Genomic DNA, 26,420 nt, shown 5'->3' with positions numbered 1-26,420 from the left:
GAGTATTGTGTGTAGATTGATGAGGGAATAATAAATAAATAAAATAGATTAAGGCTGTAACGTAACAAAATGTGGAAAAATTAATGTGGTGTGAATACTTTCCGAAGGCACTGTATGTTTAAAATGCACGATTATCATGTTGCTATCTGAATGTTTAAAAACTTTTGTCGTATCCCACTTTGATTTTGTTGGATCACATGATTTTCTGTGAATAATTCGGGATGAGTTTGGCCTAAAATTGTGTAGCATGACCACTTCATGAGGATAATAGAATCTCTGTATTTTGTTACTCCCAGGTGTCATTATACTCCCGTACGGACAGAGGGCGATATTGCGATGCACCAGCTACTCACTGCACACACTAGCAAAGAGAGAGGATGAGAAGCTTCTGTTCATGCTACGATGGCGTCAGAAGTGAAACCTGTCTTTGAGGTACGTTTCCACTCAGCAAACTTTAAAGATAAAATCAGTTAGAATGTTTTTTTTAAGTACATAAAAATGATCGTTTTATGTGCCTCATCACAATAAAATACCGCGTAGTGTTTGAACGCTTGTGCAGGATTACCAACTAATTGTGTTTGTTGTGGGATGCAGCTAGCCACGCGGCTGTTTTCATTTGGCTGACTGTTGGCTTCTTGTATGATATGTTAAGTGTGCAATTGGTTGCGTATTGCAGAAGCGCATAATTGTATCGACTTATGTCATAATGATTTCATTTTTCAACAAAATAACTCATTTGCCTTTTTATAATTCTAAATGTAGATATCATCAGTGAGGGTTTGATCGTGCTACTCTGTGGCAATTTTGATGGTTTCCTTTATCTTGTTTGTTATGATGCTTTTAACTAATACATGTTTTCTGCAACAGGAGAACACTGCACTAGGATTCCTGTATAGGCTGATGAATGGGGCGTTTCAGGACAGAGACTCCAAAGATTCCGTTTTCTCCAAGGCTAATGTAAGTAGTGCTAATCACATCAGCGTTGCGTCCGCAACACTAAAAAAGTAATTCCGGGTTACGGAATTTCAGAAATTGTCCCAATATAAGTCCCCCACGTAATAGTAGAAAAGTATAATTAACCTGTATTTATTTATGATACATGTAAAGTAATTGTGTAAACATGAACCATTATTAATATTTGTTCATATTTAAGTGACATTTGCATTAAATTTGGGGTTTAGGACATCTTCCATGGTCAAATAAATGCCCCCAATGCTAATCATTGTATATGGAATACATATTGGCTTATGCCTGCCCATACCATAACCTCACTGCCACCATGGGGCACTCTGTTCACAACGTTGACATCAGCAAACCGCTAGCCCACACAACTCCGTACACTCTGTCTGCCATCTGCCCGGTACAGTTGAAACTGGGATTCATCTGTGAAGAGCACACTTCTCCAGTGTGCCAGTGGCCATCGAAGGTGAGCATTTGCCCAGTGAAGCCGGTTACAACGCCAAACTGCAGTCAGGTCAAGAACCTGGTGAGGACGATGAGTATGCAGATGCACTTCCTTGAGACGTTTTCTGATAGTTTGTTCAGAAATTAAATGGTTGTCCAAACCCACAGTTTCATCAGCTGTTCGGGTGACTGGTCTCTGACTATCCCGCAGGTGAAGAAGCCGGATGTGGAGGTCCTGGACTGGCTTGGTTATACGCGGTCGGAGGTTTTGCGGCCAGTTGGACTTAGAACCAAATTCTCTAAAATGACGTTGGAGGTGGCTTATGGTAGATAAATTAACCTAAAATTCTCTGGCAACAGCTCTGGTGGACATTCCTGTAGTCTGCATGTCAATTTCACGCTCCTTTAAAACATCTATGGCATTGTTGTGTGACACAACTGCATATTTTAGTGGCCTTTTATTGTCCCCAGCACAAGGTGCACCTGTGTAATGATCATGCTGGTTAATCAGCTTCTTGATTTGCCACACCTGTCAGATGGATGGATTATCTTGGAGGAGAAATGCTCACTAACAGGGATGTAAACAGATTTGTTTACAATTTGAGAGAACTAAGCTTTTTTTGTGTATGGAACACATCACATATGTTTTATTTCAGCTCATGAAACATGGGACCAACATTTTACATGTTAAGTTTATAATTTTGTTCAGTGTATACATGGTCATTTCACGGGGCTCTGAATAATACAGAGTGTTGCCGGCCTTTTACTGTTAAAATGAGGTGTCTGGACACTATGGTACAAATATAGCACTGTTTCAGGAAAAAATATTTGTACTGAAATCGAAGTGGGGTGGGTAGTACTCAGTCAGGTCTGTAGACTCTATATACAGTGAATTCGGAAAGTATTCAGACCCCATGACATTTTCGCATTTTGTTACGTTAGTCTTATTCTAAAATTGATTGAATAAAAAATGTTCCTCATCAATCTATACACAATATCCCATGATGACAAAGCAAAAACAGTTTAATTTACATTTTTTGCATATTGATACAAAATTACAAAACAGAAATACCTTATTTACCTAAGTATTCAGACCCTTTGCTTTGAGACTTGAAATTGAGCTCAGGTGCATCCTGTTTCCATTGATCATCCTTGAGATGTTTCTTAAACTTGCTTTGGTGTCCGTCTGTGGTAAATTCAATTGATTGGACATGATTTGGAAAGGCACACACACATTACCCCACAGTTGACAGTGCATGTCAGAGAAAAACCAAGCCATGAGGTAGAAGGAATTGTCCATAGAGCTCCGAGACAGGATTGTGTCGAGGCACAGATCTGGGGAAGGTTACCAAAACATTCCTGCAGCATTGAAGGTCCCCAAGAACACAGTTGACTCCGTCATTCTTAAATTGATAAAGTTTGGAACCAATAAGGGCCTTGGTCAGGGAGGTGACCAACAACCCGATGATCACTGACAGAGCTCCAGAGTTCCTCTTGAAGTTTCTCCCATCTCCACAGAAGGACAACAGTCTCTGCAGCACTCTACCAGCCAGGCCTTTATGGGAGAGTGGCCAGACAGAAGCCACTCCTCAGTAAAAGGCACATGACCGTCCGTTTGGAGTTTGCCAAAAGGCACCTAAAGGACTCTCAGACCATGACAAACAAGATTCTTTGGTCAGATGAAACCAAGATTGAACTCTTTGGCCTGATTTCCAAGTGTCACGTCTGGAGGAAACCTGGCAACATCCCTACAGTGAAGCATGTTGGTGGCAGCACCATGCGGTGGGGATGTTTTTCAGCGGCAGGGACTGGGAAGACTAGAGAGACCTGAAAATAGCTGTGCAGCTCCCCATCCAACCTGACAGAGCTTGAGAGGATCTGCAGAGAAGAATGGGAGAAACTCCCCAAATACAGGTGTGCCAAGCTTGTTGCTTCCTACCCAGGAAGACTCGACTCGAAGCTGTAATCGCTGCGAAAGGTTCTTCAACAAAGTACTGAGTAAAGAGTTTTTTTTTTTGCAAACTTTTCTAAAAAACCTATTTTAGCTTTAGGGATTAAACAAAAATAGAATAAGGCTGTAACCTAACAAAATGTGGAAAAAGTCAAGGCGTCAGAATACTTTGCTTTGTGCCCAATGTAATGGGCGTGGTAAAAGGCCAGCGACACTCCGTATTATTCATAGCCCCATAAAATGACACCACAGGTTCTACAGACCCTACTTAGTACTCCTCCTTACCCTACTTTTACATCGGCACAAATAATATTTTATGTATCGTATAGAGTCCTGACACCCCATTTTAAGCCACAGTATTTGATGACCGTAAAAGGCTGGCAATACTCAGTATTATTCAGAGCCCTGTGAAATGACACCATATATAGATTCTACAGACCCTACGGAGTACTACTCACCCCACTTTTATATCGGCACATAGTTTTTTTCTCCATAAGCAAATATGTCTATTTAAAATGTTTTATTTTATTTAACCAGTTAGGCTAGTTGAGAACAAGTTCTCAATTACAACTGCGACCTGGCCAAGATAAAGCAAAGCAGTTCGACACATACAACACAGAGTTACACATGGCATAAACAAACAGTCAATAATACAATAGAGAAAGTCTATATACAGTGTGCAAATGAGGTAAGGCAATAAATAGGCAATAGTGGCAAAATAATTACAATTTAGCAATTAAACACTGGAGTGATAGATGTGCAAGTAGAGATACTAGAGTGCAAAGGAGCAAAAAATAAAAAATACAGTATGGGGATGAGGTAGTTGGATGGCCTATGTACACGTGCAGTGATCTGTGAGCTGCTCTGAAAGCTGGTGCTTGGACAAATGGAATGGGTGTAGAAATGGCTGCTGGGTAAGCTGGTGCTTGGACAAAGTAGAAATGGCTGCTGGGTATTTAGACCAGAGTCATCCAAATAATAACAAACTAACATTAAGAACACCTTTTATTTTTTATTTTTATTTTACCCCTTTTCTCCCCAATTTTTTTCATATCCAACTATGATCTTGTTTCATTGTTGAAGCACTCCAACGGGCTCGGGAGAAGCGAAGGTCGAGTCATGCGTTCTCTGAAACATGACCTGCCGAACTGTGCTCCTTAACCCCAGCCTGCTTAACCCGGAAGCTAGCCATACCAATGTGTCGGAGGAAACACCTTTCAACTGACCTCCGAAGTCAGCTTGCAGGCGCCCGGTCTGCCACAAGGAGTCGCTAGAGCGCGATGAGCTAAAAAATCCCCCCCGGCTAAATCCTCCCCTAACACGGACGATGCTTTGCCAATTGTGCACCGCCCTATGGGTCTCCCGCTTGTGGCCGCAGCCTGGGATCGAACCCGGGTCTGTAGTGACGCCTTAGACGTAGGAGGCCTCAGGAACACCTTTTCTAATATTGAGTTGGACCCCTCCCATTTTGTCCTCAGTACAAATTCAAAGCTTTCCACAGGGATGCGGGCCCATGTTTACTCCATTGTGTCCCACAGTTTATCACGTTGTCTGGATGTCCTAGACCTCGAAGTCAGTTCCACTGCATTTCATTGTTCCTTATCAGGTATTACAGAAAACCAGCAGGCTTCAAACCTCGTAGGGTAAGAGACCAGGAATATTCAACTATGTCATGGAGAGACAGGTGTTCTTAATGTTTTGTATACTCAGTGTAGACTAGCACTAGATTAATAGGGTCTGTAAAATACTGTTCTTTACAATAATTTACTTAAGCTCCAACCATATATCAATGTGCTTCACCTTATAATATTTGTTATATATAGTAACTCTCTTTTAGTTTAGATTTTTGGTAACATTTGAACATTGCACTATTGATTTCGTATCATACACAGCATTTTACCGCAGACATTTATTTTGAAGGCAAAATCGGAAAACGTCAGTCTTAATGTTGCTGCTGGGACACTAATGTTGCTGCCATGCAGCTAATGCTAATCACATGCTGTGAATATTTAGAAAGAAAAATCCGGTTTTTAGTGTAGTGTCTTAACACTTAGTACTTATTTATGTAATAAGAAAGACTCTGAATACAATCAATTGAACTGGAGCTTCACATTTACTCAAACGAGTTAGTACCAGAATAACAAAGAACTACACTGCGCTTGACCAAGGATGCTCCATCCTTAAAGGGGACATCAGTAATTAACAGAACATAACAGTTAGCATATATATATATATATATATATAATATATACACATTTTTTTTTTCAAAGGTTGTTAGCCCCATAGAGAATGATAGAGGCCTTCAGTGGCTTTAGCTTGATGATCAGTTGATTAATTGAATCAGTTGTGTAGTGCTAGGGCAAAAAACAAAACATGCACCCCTTGGGGTCCTGAGGACCAAGTTTTGGAAACCTGGTCATTTTGGCACAGACAGTGCCACAGAGCTCGCCAGCTTGTAGTCCTAAAAAGTGGGAAATGGGTTAGCTCTGGTTCGTTCAGCCATTCAAATGGGGGAAAGAATAGGTTTTTGGGATAAATGCCCCAAAAAATGTCTGGGGTTAAGACGTTTAGAAGATCTTATGTTTTGTTCTATGGGATAATAGTCAGTTAACATGACCTTTATGAATTATGAAGCCTGTGTTTTTTTTTATTACATAAATGCTTCAAAATGTAAAACAAGTGATGTATGAGATCATCTTCATCAGATAACATCACTTGTTTTAAATTCTGAAGCTTTTATGTAATAAAAAAAACCACAGGCTTCATAATTCATAAAGGTCATGTTAACTGACTGATATTATCTCATAGAACTAAAAGTATAAAATATTTTAATTCTCTGTTAACCTCAGATTGTTTTAGCTGTTTATCCCAAAACCCTCCCCATAGGCTTTGTCCAACGAACAATGGTGGAGTTGGTGCCTACAAAAAGACACCATTACTATTGCTATCTATTGAGGGCTTCCACCGTTTTTAATGTCGTCAACTGGGTGGGACTTCCAACTTCATTGGCTGATCCCTCCTGGTGACCCTGTTAGAGTCATGTCTAACCTACTCTGTTGGTCGTCAACAACCAGGTGTTCCGGTTTTCAGGGAAATGGAAGAGACCCTGTGACGCGACTACTGTTTTTGGACTTTAACAAGGCGACAATATTAACTCCGACTCCACATTTACTGGATTGGTTGAACAATGCGGAAGAGATCATCCCCGACAGTTATTTTATTCTCATCAAGACCAGAATGTGGGGGGGGATCTAGTTTCAGGCATTTCTTTTACGCCTGCTAAGTTAGGTTGTCTAACCAGGTCATCAGAAGGGATCAGCCAATTGTGAAGAAAATGTAATACTTTAAAATGGAGATGGCCTTAATGACGCTGCCCATGCTGTCACAGATGCCATAATGGCACGGACACAATGAGACGTCTTTCCATCTGCATGGTTAGCCCTGACATCTCATCTGAATGAATATAATCCTCTTTGAATGATACTTTCACAATAAGTTTATGTACAGTATGAAATATACCTGCTGTGCTTTTGGTGTCTCCATTCTCTACAGGAGTATACAGCCCAAATGATTCCGGAGCGCTGTAGATTACTTACAGTAAATGTTTTTCCCGCCCTTCACTCCAGGATTGTAAGGACAACTTCAGCATAACTCCGCCCCATCACGCAAAAGACAAACCGCCCCTGCCGACTCTTAGAAAGGTTTCAGTGATACTGGAGGACTGCAGGAATTTACTGGGAGACCGTTTCAGACAATGTGAAAGAGAGGAGAATGGATTTGAGGCTTCAATTCATCTTGGTAAGTGTATTTGTTATGAAGTAGTGTAAAAAGCAGCCAATTCAATGTGCCAAACTGGGTCAAAATATATATATTTTGGGGGTATTCTGTTTTAAGTTGTGTTCTTTATAACAATTCTGAGATAAAAGTGATTGGAAAGCATTTATGTGCCTTAATTTTAGAAGATATAATAAGAGTTAACAGATTTCATTGTATTGTTCCATTGTTTTGAATTGAAGTCATCGGATCATTACCGTTTTTTATACGACGTGACTATTTTTGCAGATTTTCCTGGAACCCGAAGGTTCTGTGGTTAAAGATGCTGAGATTTCTGTGCATGTGCAGGATTTTATTTTTTAACGTAGCTGCTGCCTACTCCGCTACCTACGTAGCTGTTGCTCGGGGGCTGTTCGTGCTTCGCTGCCGCTTCCTCCCCCTCCTTGATCGACGATGAATGTTGTACACAAAAGGCATGTGGACATGTTTAATCGCCTCAGGCTATTAAGCATAAGTTGATTGCATGTTATTTTTTTCAGGAGGAATTGTATGCTGACTACACCTGCCATGCGCGTGTCATCGTGCACATGTTGATTTTGTCTGTCCCCATCAGACATGATCATGACTAGAGGTCGACCGATCATGATTTTTTTCAACGCCGATACCGATTATTGGAGGACCAAAAAAAGCCAGTGCCTATTAATTGGCAGATTAAAAAATATATACATTTGTAATAATGATAATTACAACAATACTGAATGAACAATTCACACTTTTTTAATTTTAACTTAATATAATACATCAATAAAATCAATTTAGTCTCAAATAAATAATGAAACATGTTCAATTTGGTTTAAATAATGCAAAAACAGAAGAAAGTAAGTGCAATATGTGCCATGTAAAAAAAGCTAACATTTTAGTCTCTTGCTTAGAACATGAGAACATATGAAAGCTGGTGGTTCCTTTTTAACATGAGTCTTCAATATTCCCAGGTAAGAAGTTTTAGGTTGTAGTTATAATAGGACTAATTTTTTAATATATTTTTTTACCTTTATTTAACTAGGCAAGTCAGTTAAGAACAAATTCTTATTTTCAATGACTGCCTATGTTACCCAACTAATTCTGATTCATCCGCCCCAACCGTTCCCTCTATACCATTTGTATTTCATATTCCTTTGACTATTGGATGTTCTAATAGGTACTTTAGTATTGCCAGCCTAATCTCGGGAGTTGATAGGCTTGAAGTCATAAACAGCGCAATGCTTGAAGCATTGGGAAGAGCTGCTGGCAAACGCAGTAAAGTGCTGTTTGAATGAATGCTTATGAGCCTGGTGCTGCCTACCACCGCTCAGTCAGACTGCTCTATCAAATCATAGACTTAATTATAATATAATAACACACAGAAATGTGCCATATTTTCCGGATTTGACCATATCAATGACTTATCATTGTAAAAAAACAAAATGTTTATTATTTCAGTGAAATACGGAACCGTATTACCACATGAGAGAGACAAACGTCACACACCAGTCAGTTATACTTAAACTACATCTGCATTAGCACTTGACTTTCAACGATTTGCCATTTCTAATGAACCGTTGAGTGTCAACACAATGGCTACTGAGATCTTTTATAGCAAAGATCCACCCCCCTTTGACACGACAAACCACAGATATTTAGGAACTCTTCACAAAGAAAGACTTTTACTTGAGAGAGGAGTATCCTATAGCCAGATAGCATTCAATATACATTATCATTCAGTTTGGTCCCTAAGAATGAGGTTCTAATCTCGTTCCTGGTACTTCATAGTACAAAAACACCAACTAATCCAATGCATATATCAATTGTCAACTTTAGATTCTTAAGTAAACCCCCTCTTGCCCCACTCCTGGACAAGTTCACTGAGGGGAGTGACTTGCGCACAGACATTGTGGAGACAAGTAATTGGTTCCGCATTAATCACGCCTTCCCTTCACATGGTTTAAGAATAGGTAAAGACACATTCACATATGAAGACAATGTTCCATTCTGACCTCTCCCCTCTCTGGGCCCCAAGTGACTGAGCCCTAGCTGAGGGAAAAGTGCAACTGCCAACACTAGAGTCCAAAGGGATACATTCTAATGACAAGTACCTCACATAAGCATATTATGCAACTAAAACATCTTAATTATCTATGTTACCCAACTAATTCTGATTCATCCGCCCCAACCGTTCTGTGGCATCCATAAGTGTAAATATTTCTGTTACATTGCACAACCTTCACTGTTATGCCATAATTACGTAAAATTTTGGCAAATTAGTTCGCAACAAGCCAGGCGGCCTAAACTGTTGCATATACCCTGCCTCTACGTGCAATGAACGCAAGAGAAGTGACACAATTTCCCTAGTTTAATATTGCCTGCTAACCTGAATTTCTTTTAACTAAATATGTAGGTTTAAGAAAGGCATTGATGTTTATGGTTAGGTATATTCGTGCAACGATTGTGCTTTTTTCGCAAATGCGTTTTTGTTAAATCATCGCCCGTTTGGAGAAGATGGCTGTTTGTTAGGAAGAAATGGTCTTCACACAGTTCGCAGCGAGCCAGGCGGCCCAAACTGCTGCATATACCCTGACTCTGTTGCATAGAATGCAAGAGAAGTGACACAATTTCCCTAGTTAAAAGAAATTCATGTTAGCAGGCAATATTACCTAAATATACAGGTTTAAAATTATACACTTGTGTATTGATTTTAAGAAAGATGTTGATGTTTATGGTTAGTTAGGTACACATTGGTGCAACGACAGTGCTTTTTTTTCGCGAATGCGCTTGTTAAATCACCCGTTTGGCGAAGTACGCTGTGATTCAATGATAAATTAACAGACGCCGCAACGCAGGACATGCTAGATAAACTAGTAAAATTATCAACAATGTGTAGTTAACTAGTGATAATGTTTGATTTTTTTTAATAAGATACCTTTAATGCTTGCTAGCACCTTACCTTGGCTCCTTGCTGCACTCGCATAACAAGTCAGCCTGCCACGCAGTCTCCTCGTGGAGTGCAATGCCATGATTGGTGTCCATAAATGCCGATTACCGATTGTTATGAAAACTTGAAATTGGCCCTAATTAATTGGCCATTCCGATTAATCGGTCGAGCTCTAATCATGACACGCACGTTAAATTACCAAAATCGATTGTGAATCAAATATATTAATTTAGGGGCAGATCGATACAGCTGCAGTCCAACAGTGCAGTTCAAGAAGAGTTAAGGAACATTGAGTTATTTTATCTGACATGCATGTGGTCCACTTATTAGCTGGTTCTTTGTAGAGATCTTACCAGGAGTCACACAAGTGTGTTCCTCCACTCTGAATTTAATCCACAGATAAAAAGGCAAACCTAGTTTTTAGTTAGTTAAACCCATGTGGGTTTGTATCTTCCTGATATCCAGTAAGGAGGGGACTTGTGGTGCATCTCCAATAGAACCAAGCTATGGCTATGAAGATGCTCGTTAATGCATGTGAGCAGTGTGTGTAAAATGATTTGATGTATGTGCACATTTATTTAGCAACTCTTGGTCACTCAACGTGGCCAGTGTGGTGTGCGTGTTAGGCTAGATGCAGCTATACACAAAATACATGCTCAACCAGGGCTGTAGCTACATATGAGGAAACCAATGTCCGGACCTCAGTCATTTTTCAGAATAAAAAAATCTAATACATAGTTTTGGGGGAACTGTTGGGGTCTCAACTTACTGTTGATAGTTAGAATAGTAGAATACACAAAGTGCAATTTTGAAACTTGGTAGTGCATCAGCGGTTTTCCTCTTATGTCGCTCACTGACAGTCACTCAATTAGTCCATGTCTGTTAACATTTTTTAAAAGCTATCTTACCTTGTTGTAATCATGGCCGAATTACTGGCTGGGCACCCAGGGCACTGACCTCCAAGGGGGCACCCCATTTAATTTTGTTAGTCATTCTCACTAAGATATCATATTAACATGGCATAAGTCATGGCAAAATGTGTAGATTTTCAGGAAAATAGCTGTAAATCTGTAAAGCAAACTTATTTGTTCACATTTTTCTGGGAACAGAAAGCATTTTAGAGTTTTTAAATTGTATAGAAATGCAGTAAATGAGCTTTAACTTAAATATCTATATTTGGACCTCACTAAAACTCAGACCCTGGCTACGGTCCTGTGATCAGCATGTTCGTACAAGCTTTGGTGTCTGTTACAGGAATTTAATTCCTCCATGTTTTAACACCCAATTAAAATCAAACACTGTCAATTCATAAGGATTTGTATGACCCTTATTTTATAGAAATGGACAGAGCCCAGTCTTAAAGTCAAACAGCAGCTTTTATTCACGAGAGTACTGCCCATTACACATTTTACCACAGGTTATAAACTGAAAATGACGTCATTAGTTTCAGTACTAGCCCATGTCATCTCCGCTGTAGTACAATGGCTGTATGGTTCTCACATGTCTCTCCCTATTTAAGATAATATATGACTGAGCCAAGGCCATGCTTGTGTAGATAAGCCTTCTAGCCAGACTGGCCATGAGTTAGTTAATTTCTACCATGGTACAGACAGTCATTGTTCTAAATCTTGATTATATTTGCAAATATTATATTCAGTACTAAGATTAAAAAGAAAATTCATACATATACAGTAACATGATAGTATTCTGATTAGTACATATACAGTAATATAATAGTATTCTGATTAGTCAGTCCTGATTGAAATGTATACATAATTACTCATCATTGATAAAAATTCACTTAAGTGTCGTAACAGTATTGCAACATAAGCATGTTTGAAGATTCTAAAGAACATGTTCTGAGAATAGGCCTATACTGTCTACATCCCCGCCAGTGATAACACATACAGCAAAAACAACAAGCAAGTCATCAGATATTGAATGACCTTGTATTCAGATGAACTCCTTTGAATTTAGAAGATAATTATTTGCCTCTTTTTGTAGACAAACCAACTGTATTGTTGAATACTTCACAACGGGATTGAAAAACCTTGTAGGATGTAATCATTTAGCTTTATCCACTTATATTGAATCGCTGCGATAAAACTGTCATTCTGATCTTGGAATGTTGTGATCACAGCATGTAAGTGTGTATAATTTTGCATATCCAGACTCAACTCCAAGACACTATTGCTAGAATGTTACAATGTTCACCCCCCAGGTAGCTGGGTTTGTGTTGTAGTCATCCCTTGACATGTGATATGCTTGATGTTTGAGTTTGACGGCTGTCAAACTCCGATTACGCCCATACATCACGGGCTGTTATCGTTGGACAAATTCGTTTTGCGTCCGGTTTCAAACCCTCAACATTCTGGTGTGAAGTACAGCACGCTATCGACTGTGCCCAAATGTATTAATTGGGGTTGTGGCCGACTGGCTAAAAACACTATCAATTGGAATCTTTAACATGTGGAAAGGGGGAAAAGTATTATTATTTGTTTTTCACAAGCTTTTTTCAACCTTTACTAAAGAACTGTCTAATAGCCGAACTAGGTGTGATCTCCTCAACCTGCAACAAATCATTTGTATCTACCTTTCCACATCTACCTACAGGTGGTTAATGTTCTGGGGGAAAAATATATATTAATTGGTCATGGCTCCTGAGGGGCGCAGCGGTCTAAGGCACTGCATCTCGGTGCAAGAGGCTTTACTACAGTCCCTGGTTCGAATACAGGCTGTATCACATCCGACCATGATTGGGATTGGCATAAGGTGGTGAGCAATTGACCCAGCGTCATCCGGGTTTGGCCGGGGTAGACAGTTGTAAATAAGAATTTGTTCTTACCTGACTTGCCTAGTTTAAACAAAGGTTACATTTTAAAAACAAACTGGCATTATCCGCAGCGCAATCAATAGGTGAACAGTGGCTGGTGCTGTTCTGCTATTCCAAGGATGTGTAACCGAAGAGAGAGACCACGAGTGGGCACAGAAAACCGGGATGGATCCCAAGGCAAACATGGCTTACCAGTGAACCTCCGGGTGTTCATTAATACTGTCTCAGAAGTTTCTGTCCGTGACTGGCATTAAAGACAGAGTTAATGAGTTCTTGAGGTCACGAGAAAGTCTGGACATGGCCTGCTCTCCCTTATGTAAGGAATTAGGGACTTTCCCATGTTTACTACAGTATGTACTGAAGGCTATGTTTATTTGTCACACTGCACAGTAGCCTAATAAATAAATGCAGGTGGCTTATATCTTCTAAATGCTTCCAAATGTAAAAGCATTTACTGTACAGTACTGTATTTCTTCATAAGCTTCTTTATGATTTCGTTAATAAAATAATTATAAAAACACTTTCAAAATGCAGATGTTGATTTAGTTATGGATCCATAACGAATTACTATGGGAATAAATATCACTGATTTACAGAAATATTGGAACAAAGTTGTCTAATGATGGCAAACAATTCAGAATCCTATTATGATGTAGCTTTGTCCTGACCGTCACGTTGTACAGCACCATATTTTCCATGCCATCCTAAAGGAAACCCCCGAGGGTTTTGTTTTTCTCGGAATAGAAACACCATAATATGAATCAAATTAATTAAGCCAAATTTCTTAATCCCATAGACAGTTGAAGTCGGAAGTTTACATACACTTAGGTTGGAGTCATTAACTTATTTTTCAACCACTCCACAAATGATAGTTTTGGCAAGTCTGTTAGGACATCTACTTTGTGCATGAGATGACACAAGTAATTTTTCCAAAAATTGTTTACAGACAGATTTCACTTTTAATTCACTGTATCACAATTCCAGTGGGTCAGAAGTTTACATACAATAAGTTGACTGTGCCTTTAAACAGCTTGGAAAATTCCAGAATATGATGTCGCAGCTTTAGAAGCTTCTGATAGGCTAATTGACATCATTTGAGACAATTGGAGGTGTACCTGTGGATGTATTTCAAGGCCTACCTTCAAACCCAGTGCCTCTTTGCTTGACATCATGGGAAAATCAAAAGAAATTAGCCAAGACCTCCACAAGTCTGGTTCATCCTTGGGAGCAATTTCCAAAAGCCTGAAGGTACCACGTTAATCTGTACAAACAATAGTAAGCAAGTATAAACACCATGGGACTACGCAGCCGTCATACCGCTCAGGAGGGAGATGCGTTCTGTCTCCTAGAGATGAACGTACATTGGTGCGAAAAGTGCAAATAAATCCCAGTACAACAGCAAAGGACCTTGTGAAGATGCTGGAGGAAACTGGTACTAAAGTATCTACATCCACAGTAAAATGAGTCCTATATTGACATAACCTGAAAGGCCACTCAGCAAGGAAGAAGCCACTACTCCAAAACCGCCATAAAAAAGCCAGACTACGGTTTGCAACTGCACATGGGGACAAAGATCGTACTTTTTGGAGAAATGTCCTCTGGTCTGATGAAACAAAAATATAACTATTTGGCCATAATGACTATCGTTATGTTTGGAGAACGGGGGAGGCTTGCAAACCGAAGAACACCAGCCCAACCGTGAAGCACGGGGGTGGAAAAATCTGATGACATCAGTCAGGAAGTTAAAGCTTGGTCCCAAATGGGCAATGACCCCAAGCATACTTCCAAAGTTGTCAAAATGTCTTAAGGACAACAAAGTCAAGGTATTGGAGTGGCTATCACAAAGCCCTGACCTCAATCCTAAAAAAAAATAGTGGGCAGAACTGAAAAAGCATGTGCGAGCAATGAGGCTTACAAATCTGACTCCGTTACACCAGCCATGTCATGAGGAAACTTATTGTGGGAAGCTTGTGGAAGGCTACCCAAAACATTTGACCCAAGTTAAACCATTTAAAGGCAATGCTACCAAATACTAATTGAGTGTATAAACTTCTGACCCACTTAGGAATGTGATGAAAGAAATAAAAGCTGAAATGAATAATTCTCTATTCTGACATTTCACATTCTTAAAATAAAGTGGTGATCCTAACAGACCTAAGACAGGGAATGTTTACTAGGATTAATTGTCAGGAGTTATGAAAAACTGAGTTCAAATGTATTTGGCTAAGGTGTATGTGAACTTCCGACTTCAACTGTACTATGTTATTACCAAAAAAAGCTTTTAAGTTCTCTGCTAATGCCTATTTGGAAGACTCAAATGCTTCTGAGATGCTATCTGGTGGTCAAACTAGACTAACTTGCTTTTACAGAAAAAATGGCTGACAACATGCCACAGAATGCTGCAGCAGCCTGCATTGTGTGCTGCAGTATGGCAACTTTTAAAGGAGCAACCACTGTATTTCGTGATCATTGAAAGGCGAAGTAGCAGTTATTGGGCCTGTGTGTGGTTTAAACAGTTTTTTTATGGGGAGCTACATGCATGTATCCTGGCAGCATATCAAACACAGGCAAGATACAGACATCACTGCAAACATTGGCTATAGAAGGAGGCAAGTCTGGCTGGTGGCTTCGATATGGCAGCAACTATAAAGATTAGCCTACATCACACAATGCAGATAGTTTTCTTTAATGCGATGTGTAGGGACTTGTGCAACTGCAATATCTGTTACAAGAGACAGAAGGTTGTATCCTTCATAATACAGTGCCTTCAGAAAGTATCCATACCCCTTGACATATTCAGCATTTTCTGTATATTGTTCTGAAGCTATTACACTGTTGCTTTGGCTACATGGGGTCATTGTCCTGCTGGAATGTAAATCTTCACCCCAGTCTAAGATAGTTTGCCATTTGAAGCAGGTTATCAAGGATTTGCCTGTAATTGGCCCCCTTCATTGTCCCCTTTTTCCTTACCAGTCTCCCAGTCCATGCTGCTGAAAATCATCCCCATAGTATGAGGCTGCCACCGCCATGTTTCAAATCAAAATCAAATTCAAATCAAATTTTATTTGTCACATACACATGGTTAGCAGATGTTAATGCGAGTGTAGCGAAATGCTTGTGCTTCTAGTTCCGACAATGCAGTAATAACCAACAAGTAATCTAACTAACAATTCCAAAACTACTGTCTTATACACAGTGTAAGGGGATAAAGAATATGTACATAAAGATATATGAATGAGTGATGGTACAGAGCAGCATAGGCAAGATACAGTAGATGGTATCGAGTACAGTATATACATATGAGATGAGTATGTAAACAAAGTGGCATAGTTAAAGTGGCTAGTGATACATGTATTACATAAGGATGCAGTAGATGATATAGAGTACAGTATATACGTATGCATATGAGATGAATAATGTAGGGTATGTAACATTATATTAGGTAGCATTGTTTAAAGTGGCTAGTGATCTATTTTACATAATTTCCCATCAATTCCCATTATTAAAGTGGCTGGAGTTGAGTCAGTGTCAGTGTCAGTATGTTGGCAGCAGCCACTCAATGTTAGTGATGGCTGTTTAACAGTCTGATGGCCTTGAGATAGAAGCTGTTTTTCAGTCTCTCGGTCCCAGCTTTGATGCACCTGTACTGACCTCGCCTTCTGGATGATAGCGGGGTGAACAGGCAGTGGCTCGGGTGGTTGTTGTCCTTGATGATCTTTATGGCCTTCCTGTAACATCGGGTGGTGTAGGTGTCCTGTACGGCAGGTAGTTTGCCGCCGGTGATGCGTTGTGCAGACCTCACTACCCTCTGGAGAGCCTTACGGTTGTGGGCGGAGCAGTTGCCGTACCAGGCGGTGATGCAGCCCGCCAGGATGCTCTCGATTGTGCATCTGTAGAAGTTTGTGAGTGCTTTTGGTGACAAGCCAAATTTCTTCAGCCTCCTGAGGTTGAAGAGGCGCTGCTGCGCCTTCTTCACAATGCTGTCTTTGTGAGTGGACCAATTCAGTTTGTCTTTGATGTGTATGCCGAGGAACTTAAAACTTGCTACCCTCTCCACTACTGTTCCATCGATGTGGATAGGGGGGTGTGTAGGGATGGTGTTAGACGGTTGATGAGCTGTGCCTGGTTTTCTCCAGACGTAGCGCTTTGCATTCAGGCCGAAAAAGTACAAGTTGTCTCTCATCAGACCATATAATCTTTTGCCTTATGATCTGTCTCTCGTGCCTTTTTGCAAACTCCAGGTGTGCTGTCATGTGCCTTTTTCTCAGGAGTGGCTTCCGTCTGGCCACTCTCCCATAAAGCCCAGATTGGTGAAGTGCTGTAGAGACTAGTTTCTCCCATATCAGCCAAGCAACACTGGTCATTGGGTTCTTGGTCACCTCCCTGACCAAGGTCCTTGTTGCTCAGTTTGGTCGGACGGTCAGCTCTAGGCAGAGTCTGGGTAGTTCCATATGACGAAGACCACCATGCTCTTGTAAACATTCAACACTAGACATTGTTTTCTACCCTTCCCCAGATATTACTCGTCACAATTCTATCTCGGAGATCGACAGACCGTTCCTTGGAATTCATGGTATAGTTTCTGCTCTGACATGGACTGTCAACTGTGGAACTTTATATAGACCAGTTCCTTTCTAAATCATCTTCAAACAATTTGAGTTGGCGGACTCAGGTGGACTCCAAGTTGTAGTGACATCTCAAGGATGATCAAAGGAAATTGGATGCACCTGAGCTCAGTATGGAGTGTCATGGCAAAGGGGTGGGACTATTAATATGAGATATTTCTGTATTTAATTTTCAATCAATTTGCAAATATTTCTAAATATTTGTTCACTTTGTGGTTGTGTATAGATGGGTGAGAAATTTAAATTTATTTGTGTTTATTTTTTTGTATTTTACCCCCTTTTCTCCCCAATTTCGTGGTATCCAATTGTTAGTAGTTACTATCTTGTCTCATCGGGTCGAGACCCAGGGTCTCAAGCTTAATGACGAGTTTGGAGGGTACTATGGTGTTAAATGCTGAGCTGTAATCGATTAACAGTATTCTTACATAGGTATTTCTCTTGTCCAGATGGGTTAGGGCAGTGTGCAGTGTGATGGCGATTGCGTCGTCTGTGGACCTATTGGGGCCGTAAGCAAATTGGAGTGGGTCTAGGGTGTCAGGTAGGTTGGAGGTATGTCTATAGAATGTTAGTGGATTTATATTAAGAAGCAAAGTGAAAACAGCATTGTTGTCATCAACATTGTTGCATGTGCTGCATTGACCATGCAAACTGCATGCAAATGTCTTGTTGCTGAGGAACATCAAATGTGCTCCTTGAGTGACAGGGGGCGTGGCTAGGTATGTGTGGAAAGTGGCAAGAAGAGAAAGAGCGAAGAGACATGACTCAAGTAACAAAGTCAACTATAAAAATTGATATTACACATGGCGTATCACATTTAACAAACCAAACATTCAAATTCCGATATAGAAGGTAATGTAAAAACCCAAACCGGTCCCTGTATCAATACAGTATCATAAAATACTGTATACCGCCCAGCCCTAATATATAGTAACATGTTTTTGCAACAAATTGTTGGTCACTGTAGGCCTCTTTCATGGACACAGATTAAAGGACATAGACTCAACTTTTTAACCTGCTTTGATCAATTCCAGCACCAAACCAATGTCTTCATATGAGAAAGGTGTTTGTAGTTAAAAAGATAAGACTCCCCAAAAAATGCTTCTCTGTGACATAAGGTAAGATTAAAAGTGCTTTTCAAATCCTGCAACAAGTTTCTAGCCCAAGGGAGGGTATTTTCCAGCTCCCCACATCATCGCAAATCTCATGGTGTTTGGCAAGTTGTGAAGGAAATTTTCTTGTGTGAAGAGGCAGTCTTGAAAATGTTAATCTTGTCTTTTGTGTCATAAACAATCCTTGGTTCTTATTTGTGCTTGGTAAAGATATGATGAGGAGGGGGGGTCTTTAGGACCATTTTGCAGAATGCACAGAATATGTTCTTTAAGTTGAGATGGAGCCAGTCACATGTAGGACCCAATAAATCATGTTGATTGGTTTTTATGTAGCTGTATATAGGGAACGCCTTTGGAGAGCTCACTTCAGAACGGGACTTTATGTATCCAAGTTTGACTGTGACCTCGTTAGCATTCCGATAAACAATTTATTAATTGCTTTGAGTGTCCTTAGGTAGAATTTCCATGACAAAGTGTCTTAACCTTTGATGTCACCGGGGTAGAACTTCTCTACAAAACTTAAATGTGCCGTTTTCACATGTTAACTGGTATTGTGCTGGAGATAATGAAGATGACGTTGAAAACCAGTTTCCCTTTAATCCTGGACTAAATACTGTCAGATTTAAATATCCTAATACAGTTTTGGATTAATCGACATGGCTTGATTTTCTTGATTAATCTGTCTTTAATTAAACTTCCTAAGACATTGATCTGTTCTTTTATCTAACCCAAGACTGTTTCAATCACACAGGACGGAGCCCTAGCTGCATACAGCCGAAGAACAGAAAGAGCTCTTCTACATCAGTAAAGCCTAAACAACAAACATTTTTCACGATTAAGATGCACCACTGTAAACAGTGTGGGAAGAGTTTTAGTAATTATAAAGATCTAAGGAATCATCAGAAAGTGCACAAAGGAAAGTCTTACCACTGCTCTGACTGTGGAAAGGACTTTTCTATCTTAAGTGCTTTGAGAGTTCATCGGACAGTTCATACGGGAGAGAAACCTTACTCGTGCTCTGAATGTGGGAAGAATTTTAAGCACATGGGAAGCCTACGAGAACATCAGCTAAGACACAAGGGAGAAAAACCCTTTAGCTGCCCTGACTGTGGAAAGAACTTTATAACACAACGTTATCTGAATAAACATCGGCGAACTCATACCGCTGAGAAGCGATACCCCTGTCCTGACTGTGGGAGAGGCTTCACTACGGCAGGACTTATGAAAAGACACAGAAGAATCCATACTGGTGAGAAGCCATACCAGTGCTCTGACTGTGGGCAAGGATTTGCCAGATCCGAGGCATTGAAATCTCACCAGCTTACTCATAATGGAGAAAAACCTTATTCTTGCCCTGATTGTGAGATGAGTTTCAGCTCATCAGCGGGCCTGAAGTATCATCAAATGAATCATACTGGAGAGAAGCCCTACCACTGTGCAGCCTGTAATAAGAGATTCAAGTCAGCTTCAAGTTTAAAGTCTCATCAGAGGACGCACACTGGAGAGAAACCTTACCAGTGTCGTGACTGTGGGACAACATTCTCCAGTCTCAGTAATCTTAAAATACACCAGCGCATTCATTCTGGAGAGAAGCCTTACTCTTGCCCTGACTGTGGAAAGAGATTTTCTGCAGCATCCTCTGTAAAAGCACACCAGCGGTCACATACTGGTGAAAGACCTTTTCCATGCTCTCATTGTGGGAAGGGCTTTACCATAAAGGCACATCTTGTGGTACACATGCGGATACACACTGGAGAGAGGCCCTACCACTGCACTTTCTGTGATGCAACCTTCTCCTCTTCAGGTCCCTTGGTGAGGCACATGCGAATACACACTGGGGAGAAACCTTATAACTGCATTCATTGTGACAAGAGCTTCAAAACCTTGCATGAAATTACTGGTCATACAAGGGTGCATACAGGAGAGAGACCTTACCACTGCTCTAAGTGTGAGAAGAAGTTCAAGGGCCTGGGAGACTTGAGAAAGCATGAGCACACGCATACTGGAGAAAGAGTAGCATGTGGTCAGTGTAAGAAGACCTTTGCCTCCAAAGGAGGATTAAGGTTACACAAAATGTCACACACAGGAGAGAAGCCCCACCACTGCACTGTCTGTGGGAAGAGATTTATATCAACGTTTCTTCTGAAAACACACAATAGAGTGCACAGTGGAGAGAAACCGTACAGTTGCTCTGACTGTGGGAAAACGTTTTCCCAACTGGCTAACTTATGGACCCACCAGCGCATGCATACTAGGGAGAAACTGTAATGCTGCTCTGAATGTGGAATGTTATTTATTTCAAAATCTCGCTTGAAGGTGGACTTGGTATTCCATAGAGACGATCAGCCTTATTCCTGTGGCCGGTTTGGAAAACCAAACACACACCCAAGCCTATTGGCGAAAAACGGTTCCAATGCTCCAACTGTGGTAAAAATGTCATCACATCAGGCCTGAAGTCATAAGTATTTGCATACTGGAGAAAAGTCTGAAATGTCTTGGTTGTGGAAAGGGTTTTGCATTATCACGTCAGTTGAAAATGCATTACAGGGTTCACAGTGGTGAGAAGCCTTACATGTGTAAAGACTGTGGGAAGTGTTTTCCCCAGTCCTCTAATTTGAAGTGTCATCCGATACAACACACTGGAATAAAACCACACCGCTGCTCTGACTGGCAAATTATTCACCTAGTGCAACATTGGTGTGTGAAGACTGGAGAGAAGTCCTACCACTACCTTGAATGTTGAAATATCTTTTCAGTATTAAAAGAACACAAGCGTGTTCACTCTGGAGAAAAGCTTTACTGTTGCTCGGACTGCAAGAAGGACTTTGCACAACTTTGTAACTTAAAAGAAACACCAGAAAACATCATGCAGTAGTCAAAGCTATTGAACCAATTCAATGTTAGTGGTTGATGTAGAGTTATTATAGCTAAACATTGTTATGCTTAAATTTATGCTATACAAAACTGATTTGGCTTAACAGATGTATCATTTTTTATTAATGACAGTTTAATCAAACATTCCATGTGGTTATAATATATGATTTCCTATGCAGCTCAATAGTAATCTACTATGAATAATTTGTATGGTTTTCGTACCAAACATTCATAAAATTATTAAATGCTCTTTAACCCTGAATTTATTTTTCTTCACTTTTGTCCCTCTGGCCTTGAGTGTCCCTAAAAGCTGATTTGTGTGTGTGTGATACATTTAATTTAGTGAGCTTTGATTACATTATTGTAACAAGTGCTGTTTCGTTTGCAAGAAATTCCAGGTTGCGGGCAGAGGTGGTGCAGAAACGTACACATTCATTTGAATTTCAACCAATGTCGGATGAAGTGCAATTTCTAAGTCGTCTTTACAAAAGCAGTCTTAACTAGTGCATTGGGGTGTTAAAGCTGGAATCCTTAAAGGCCCCGTTTAGTCTTTGTAATTGTATTTTTAAATCACCACTGTATGTTGAATAGATCAGTGTTAATTTAATGAAAACTCCATGTTTAATTTATTTCCCTGAGCCTCCTTTTGGTGTTTGAAATGCTCAGTCTGATCTTGTGGGTGTTAGGAAATGAATGTGAAGATATTTATATACATAGGCCTGACTGGCTGATAGGATGGTCTGGAGCCTTTACCCAGATGAACAGTCATTGGTCTATTATAATAAGATCACATTGTGACATGTGGGCCAAAAGGTCCATCCTACCTGAACAGGCTGAAATTCCAGACAATTTCTTCAAAGGACTCTTGTACAAAAAGGGCATTATCATAATTTTCACAATTTCAGTGTTATATCAACCTCACAGTGGTGGAAAAAGTACCCAATAGACATACTTGAGTAAAAGTAAAGATACTTTAAAAGAAAATGACTCAAGTAAAAATGAAAGTTGCCCAGTACAATACTACTTCAGTAAAAGTCTAAAAGTATTTGGTTTTAAATGTACTTAAGTATCAAAAGTAATCGCAAAAAACTACTTTAACAACATCAAGTATACATTTCTAATTCCTTTAATTAAGCAAACCAGACGGCATGATATTAGAGGTTACATTTTTTTTACGGATAGCCAGGAGCACACTTCAACACTCAGACATCCTTTACAAATGAAGCATTTGTGTTTAGTGAGTCTGCCAGATCCGAGGCAGTAGGGATGACGGGGATGTGAATTAGACAATTTTCCTGTCCTGCTAAGCATTCAAAATGTAATTAGTACTTTTGGGTGTCAGGGAAAATGTAAGGAGTAAAAATAATATTATTTTCTTTAGGAATGTAGTGGAGTAAAAGTTGTCAAATATAAATAGTCAAGTACAGATACCCCCCAAAACTACTTAAGAGGTACTTTAAAGTAGTTTTACACCACTGCGACCTCTGTGGAAATGTCACGAATAAAAATGTGGAAATCACGTTAACAGAACTGCCGATTTAATGGTGAAACTGGCACATTCCCATTTGCCTTGGAAGAGTGGGGTAACATCTCACAGCAAGAACTGGCAAATCTGCTGCAGTCCATGAGGAGGAGATGCACTGCAGTACCTAATGCAGCTGGTGGCCACACCAGATACTGACTGTTACTTTTGATTTTGACCCCCCTTTGTTCAGGGACACATTATTCCTACCGCAAGCTCTGAACCTTGACACCGGATCATCCCAGCTAGCAAGCTGCTACCCGGGTGGCTACTCCTGGCTAACATCTCTTAACCGAAGCAAGCACAAGCTAGCCTCGAGCTAGGCCCATCTCCCAGCTCACCAAAGAGGTCCAGCAGTCAATTCTTGGGCTACAATACCTCTTTTGCCAATTGGCGATGTCGGATGTCCATCTGTTAGCCCCGGCCCGCTAGCTGTCTGAATCGCCGTGTCTCCAGATCGCCTAGCATATTAGCAACTACAGCTCCTTGACTCATCTAGTGCTACTCATTGGACCCTACGATCACTCGGCTACACATGCCTCTCCCTAAAGTAAATGTGCCTTGTCTATTGCTGTTTTGCTTAGTGATTATTATCTTATTTCACTGTAGAGCCCCCAGCCCTGCCCAACATGCCTTAGATAGCCCTTTTGTTCCACCCCCCCACACATGCGGTGACCTCACCTGGCTTAACTGGTGTCTCTAGAGACAAAACCTCTCATCGTCACTCAATGCCTTGGTTTACCTCCACTGCACTCATATCCTACCATACCCTTGTCTGTACATTATGCCTTGAATCTATTCTTCCGCGCCCAGAAATGTGCTCCTTTTACTTTCCGTTCCAAACGCACTAGACGGCCAGTTCTTATAGCCTTTAGCCATACCCTTATCCTACTCCTCCTATGTTCCTCTGGTGATGTAGAGGTTAATCCAGGCCCTGCAGCGCCTAGCTCCACTCCCATTCTCCCGGCACTCTCATTTGTTGACTTCTGTACCTGTAAAAGCCCTAGTTTCATGCATGTTAACAATAGAAGCCTCCTCCCTAAGTTTGTTTTATTCACTGCTTTAGCACACTCCGCCAACCCTGATGTCCTAGCAGTGTCTGAATCATGGCTTAGGAAGGCCACCAAAAATCCTGAAATGTCCATCCCTAACTATAACATCGTCCGACAAGATAGAACTGCCAAAGGGGGCGGAGTTGCAATCTCCTGCAGAGATTCCCTGCAGAGTCCTGTCATAATATCCAGGTCTATACCCAAACATTTCGAGCTTCTACTTTAAAAAAATCTACCTTTCCAGAAACAAGTCTCTCACCATTGCCGCTTGTTATAGATCCCCTTCAGCCCCCAGCTGTGCCCTGGACACCATATGTGAATTGATTGTCCCCCATCAATCTTCGGAGTTCATACTGTTAGGTGACCTAAACTGGGATATGCACCCTGTCCGCCCTACAATCAAAGCTAGATGCCCTCAATCTCAAACAAATTATTAAGGAACCTCCCGGGTACAACCCAAAATCTGTAACCATAGGCACCCTCATAGATATCCTGACCAACTTCTCAGCAATTACTGCCTCATTGCCTGTGTGCGTAATGGCTCCGCGTGGTCAAACGACCACCCCTCATCACTGTCAAACACTCCCTAAAACACTTCAGCGAGCAGGCCTTTCTAATCGATCTGGCCCGGGTATCCTGGAAGGATATTGACCTCATCCCATCAGTAGAGGAATGTATTACTAAGAACAGACATAGCTCTTGGTTCACCCCAGATTTGGGGTGAACCTCGGTGGCAGAGGTAACTCTGGGTCTTCCATTCCTGTGGCGGTCCTCATGAGAGCCAGTTTCATCATAGCGCTTGATGGTTTTGCGACAGCACCTGAAGAAACGTTCAAAGTTAATGTCTTAACGTAATGATGGACTGTCGTTTCTCTTAAATTATTTGAGCTGTTCTTCCCATAATATGGACTTTGTCCTATTTGGTAAAAGAACATCTTCTGTAAACCACCCCTACCTTGTCAAAACACAAATACATCAAGAAGGAAAGAAATTCCACAAATGAATTTAAGGCACACCTGTTAATTGAAATGCATTCCAGGTGACCACCTCATGAACCTGATTGATTGAAGGCTAGGAGTGTGCAAAGCTGTCAAAGGGTGGCTACTTTGAAGAATCTTAAATATAACATATTTTGATTGGTTTTACTTATTTTTTGGTTACTACATGAATCCCTACATGTTATTTCATAGTTTTGTCTTCATTATTATTATACAATATAGTAAAATAAAAACCCTGGAATGAGTAGGTGTCCAAACCTTTGACTGGTACTGTACATTTACACAAGAATGATATTTATGGATTATACGACATCTCTTTAGTCAACACAATATTTTATGACTCTAAACCCACCCGCCCCGCAGATATAACGGTTTAGGAGTCAACCTGCGCAAATCAAACTGAATTGGAAGAGAATAGAAGAAACATCCTCATTTTACATTTGTCATTTAGCAGATGCTCTTATCCAGAGTGAGTTAAGTGCTTTGCTCAAGGGCACATCAAATGATTTTTCACATAGCTCAGGGATTTGAACCAGCAAACGTTTGTTTACTGACACAACACTTAACCACTAGGCTACCTGCTGCCAGACTGTATATTGTGTGGTGTGCGAAACACAAATGGAACGATAGAGAACAGAGGGATGGTGAGATGTGTAGAAAAATGAAGTGACAGAAGGAAAACATTCATATCTTTTGGATCAGGCAAGTGGAACAAGTGCCATTCTTTGAAACCAAACAGTTTAAATTAGCACAGCAAGGAAGAGACACATCCCTTTGTTTGACATTGCTTGTGTCAAACATGATTTTTTTACACAGGCACTAACCAGTTAGCCTCAATGGAAAAGTAATTGGGTCCACACTAAAATGTTGGTGGGATTTCACAGTATTGAAACTAAGAGTGTTTTGATATGACATTTAAGTAGAACTGGAGCCAGCATAATTATCCTTTAAACAACTCATGTGCACCAAGTTTTGATTTGCAAAAGGCTACGTGGAACATGACATGCTCTGCTGGGTCAGTGGATCAAAACCATTACTGGTTATTCATTTGCAGGTAATTAAAAGTTAGTCAAATGCTTAATGACTAAAGATTAAAATACTCCAAGAGCTGAAGTTACGTGGTGACTGAAAGCCGTCAAAACACTGCCTTTGTCAGTTACCTGTAGCATATTGGGCAATTCCACATTGATGCGGACACTCCGATGTTTCACTTTATAATGCATGTGATGCAAAGTCAAACCACAACTCTATGCACAAGGACTACTTAATGTCCACTGAAAATGTTACAAAAACACATGACAGTACAGTCA

The 26,420-nt window shown here is 40.5% G+C and overlaps 1 protein-coding gene across 5 annotated transcripts in view; it reads left to right on the top strand.

Annotated features, from left to right (window-relative positions):
• The first annotated feature begins 319 nt into the window (after positions 1 to 319).
• The window catches only part of LOC112261999 (gastrula zinc finger protein XlCGF57.1), a 29,418-nt gene continuing 3,317 nt past the window's right edge, over positions 320 to 26,420 (top strand). The window contains exons 1-4 of one of the 5 annotated variants that reach the window (XM_024437659.2): positions 320 to 432; positions 868 to 957; positions 6,982 to 7,153; positions 19,416 to 21,815. In XM_024437659.2, coding sequence (XP_024293427.1) covers positions 403 to 432; positions 868 to 957; positions 6,982 to 7,153; positions 19,416 to 20,932 — 1,809 coding nt within the window. In that variant the 5' untranslated portion in view covers positions 320 to 402 and the 3' untranslated portion in view covers positions 20,933 to 21,815. Of the gene's footprint in view, positions 433 to 867; positions 958 to 6,981; positions 7,154 to 7,668; positions 7,848 to 13,001; positions 13,451 to 19,415; positions 21,816 to 23,253; positions 23,642 to 26,420 lie in introns of those variants that run through there. The other 4 variants (XM_042330125.1, XM_024437661.2, XM_024437662.2 and 1 more) reach the window with 4 other exon arrangements.

Source organism: Oncorhynchus tshawytscha, linkage group LG11, assembly GCF_018296145.1.
Source record: "Oncorhynchus tshawytscha isolate Ot180627B linkage group LG11, Otsh_v2.0, whole genome shotgun sequence".
NCBI lineage: Eukaryota > Metazoa > Chordata > Actinopteri > Salmoniformes > Salmonidae > Oncorhynchus > Oncorhynchus tshawytscha.
The sequence above is the reverse complement of the archived record's forward strand: the minus strand, read 5'-3'. Positions and strand labels throughout refer to the sequence as shown.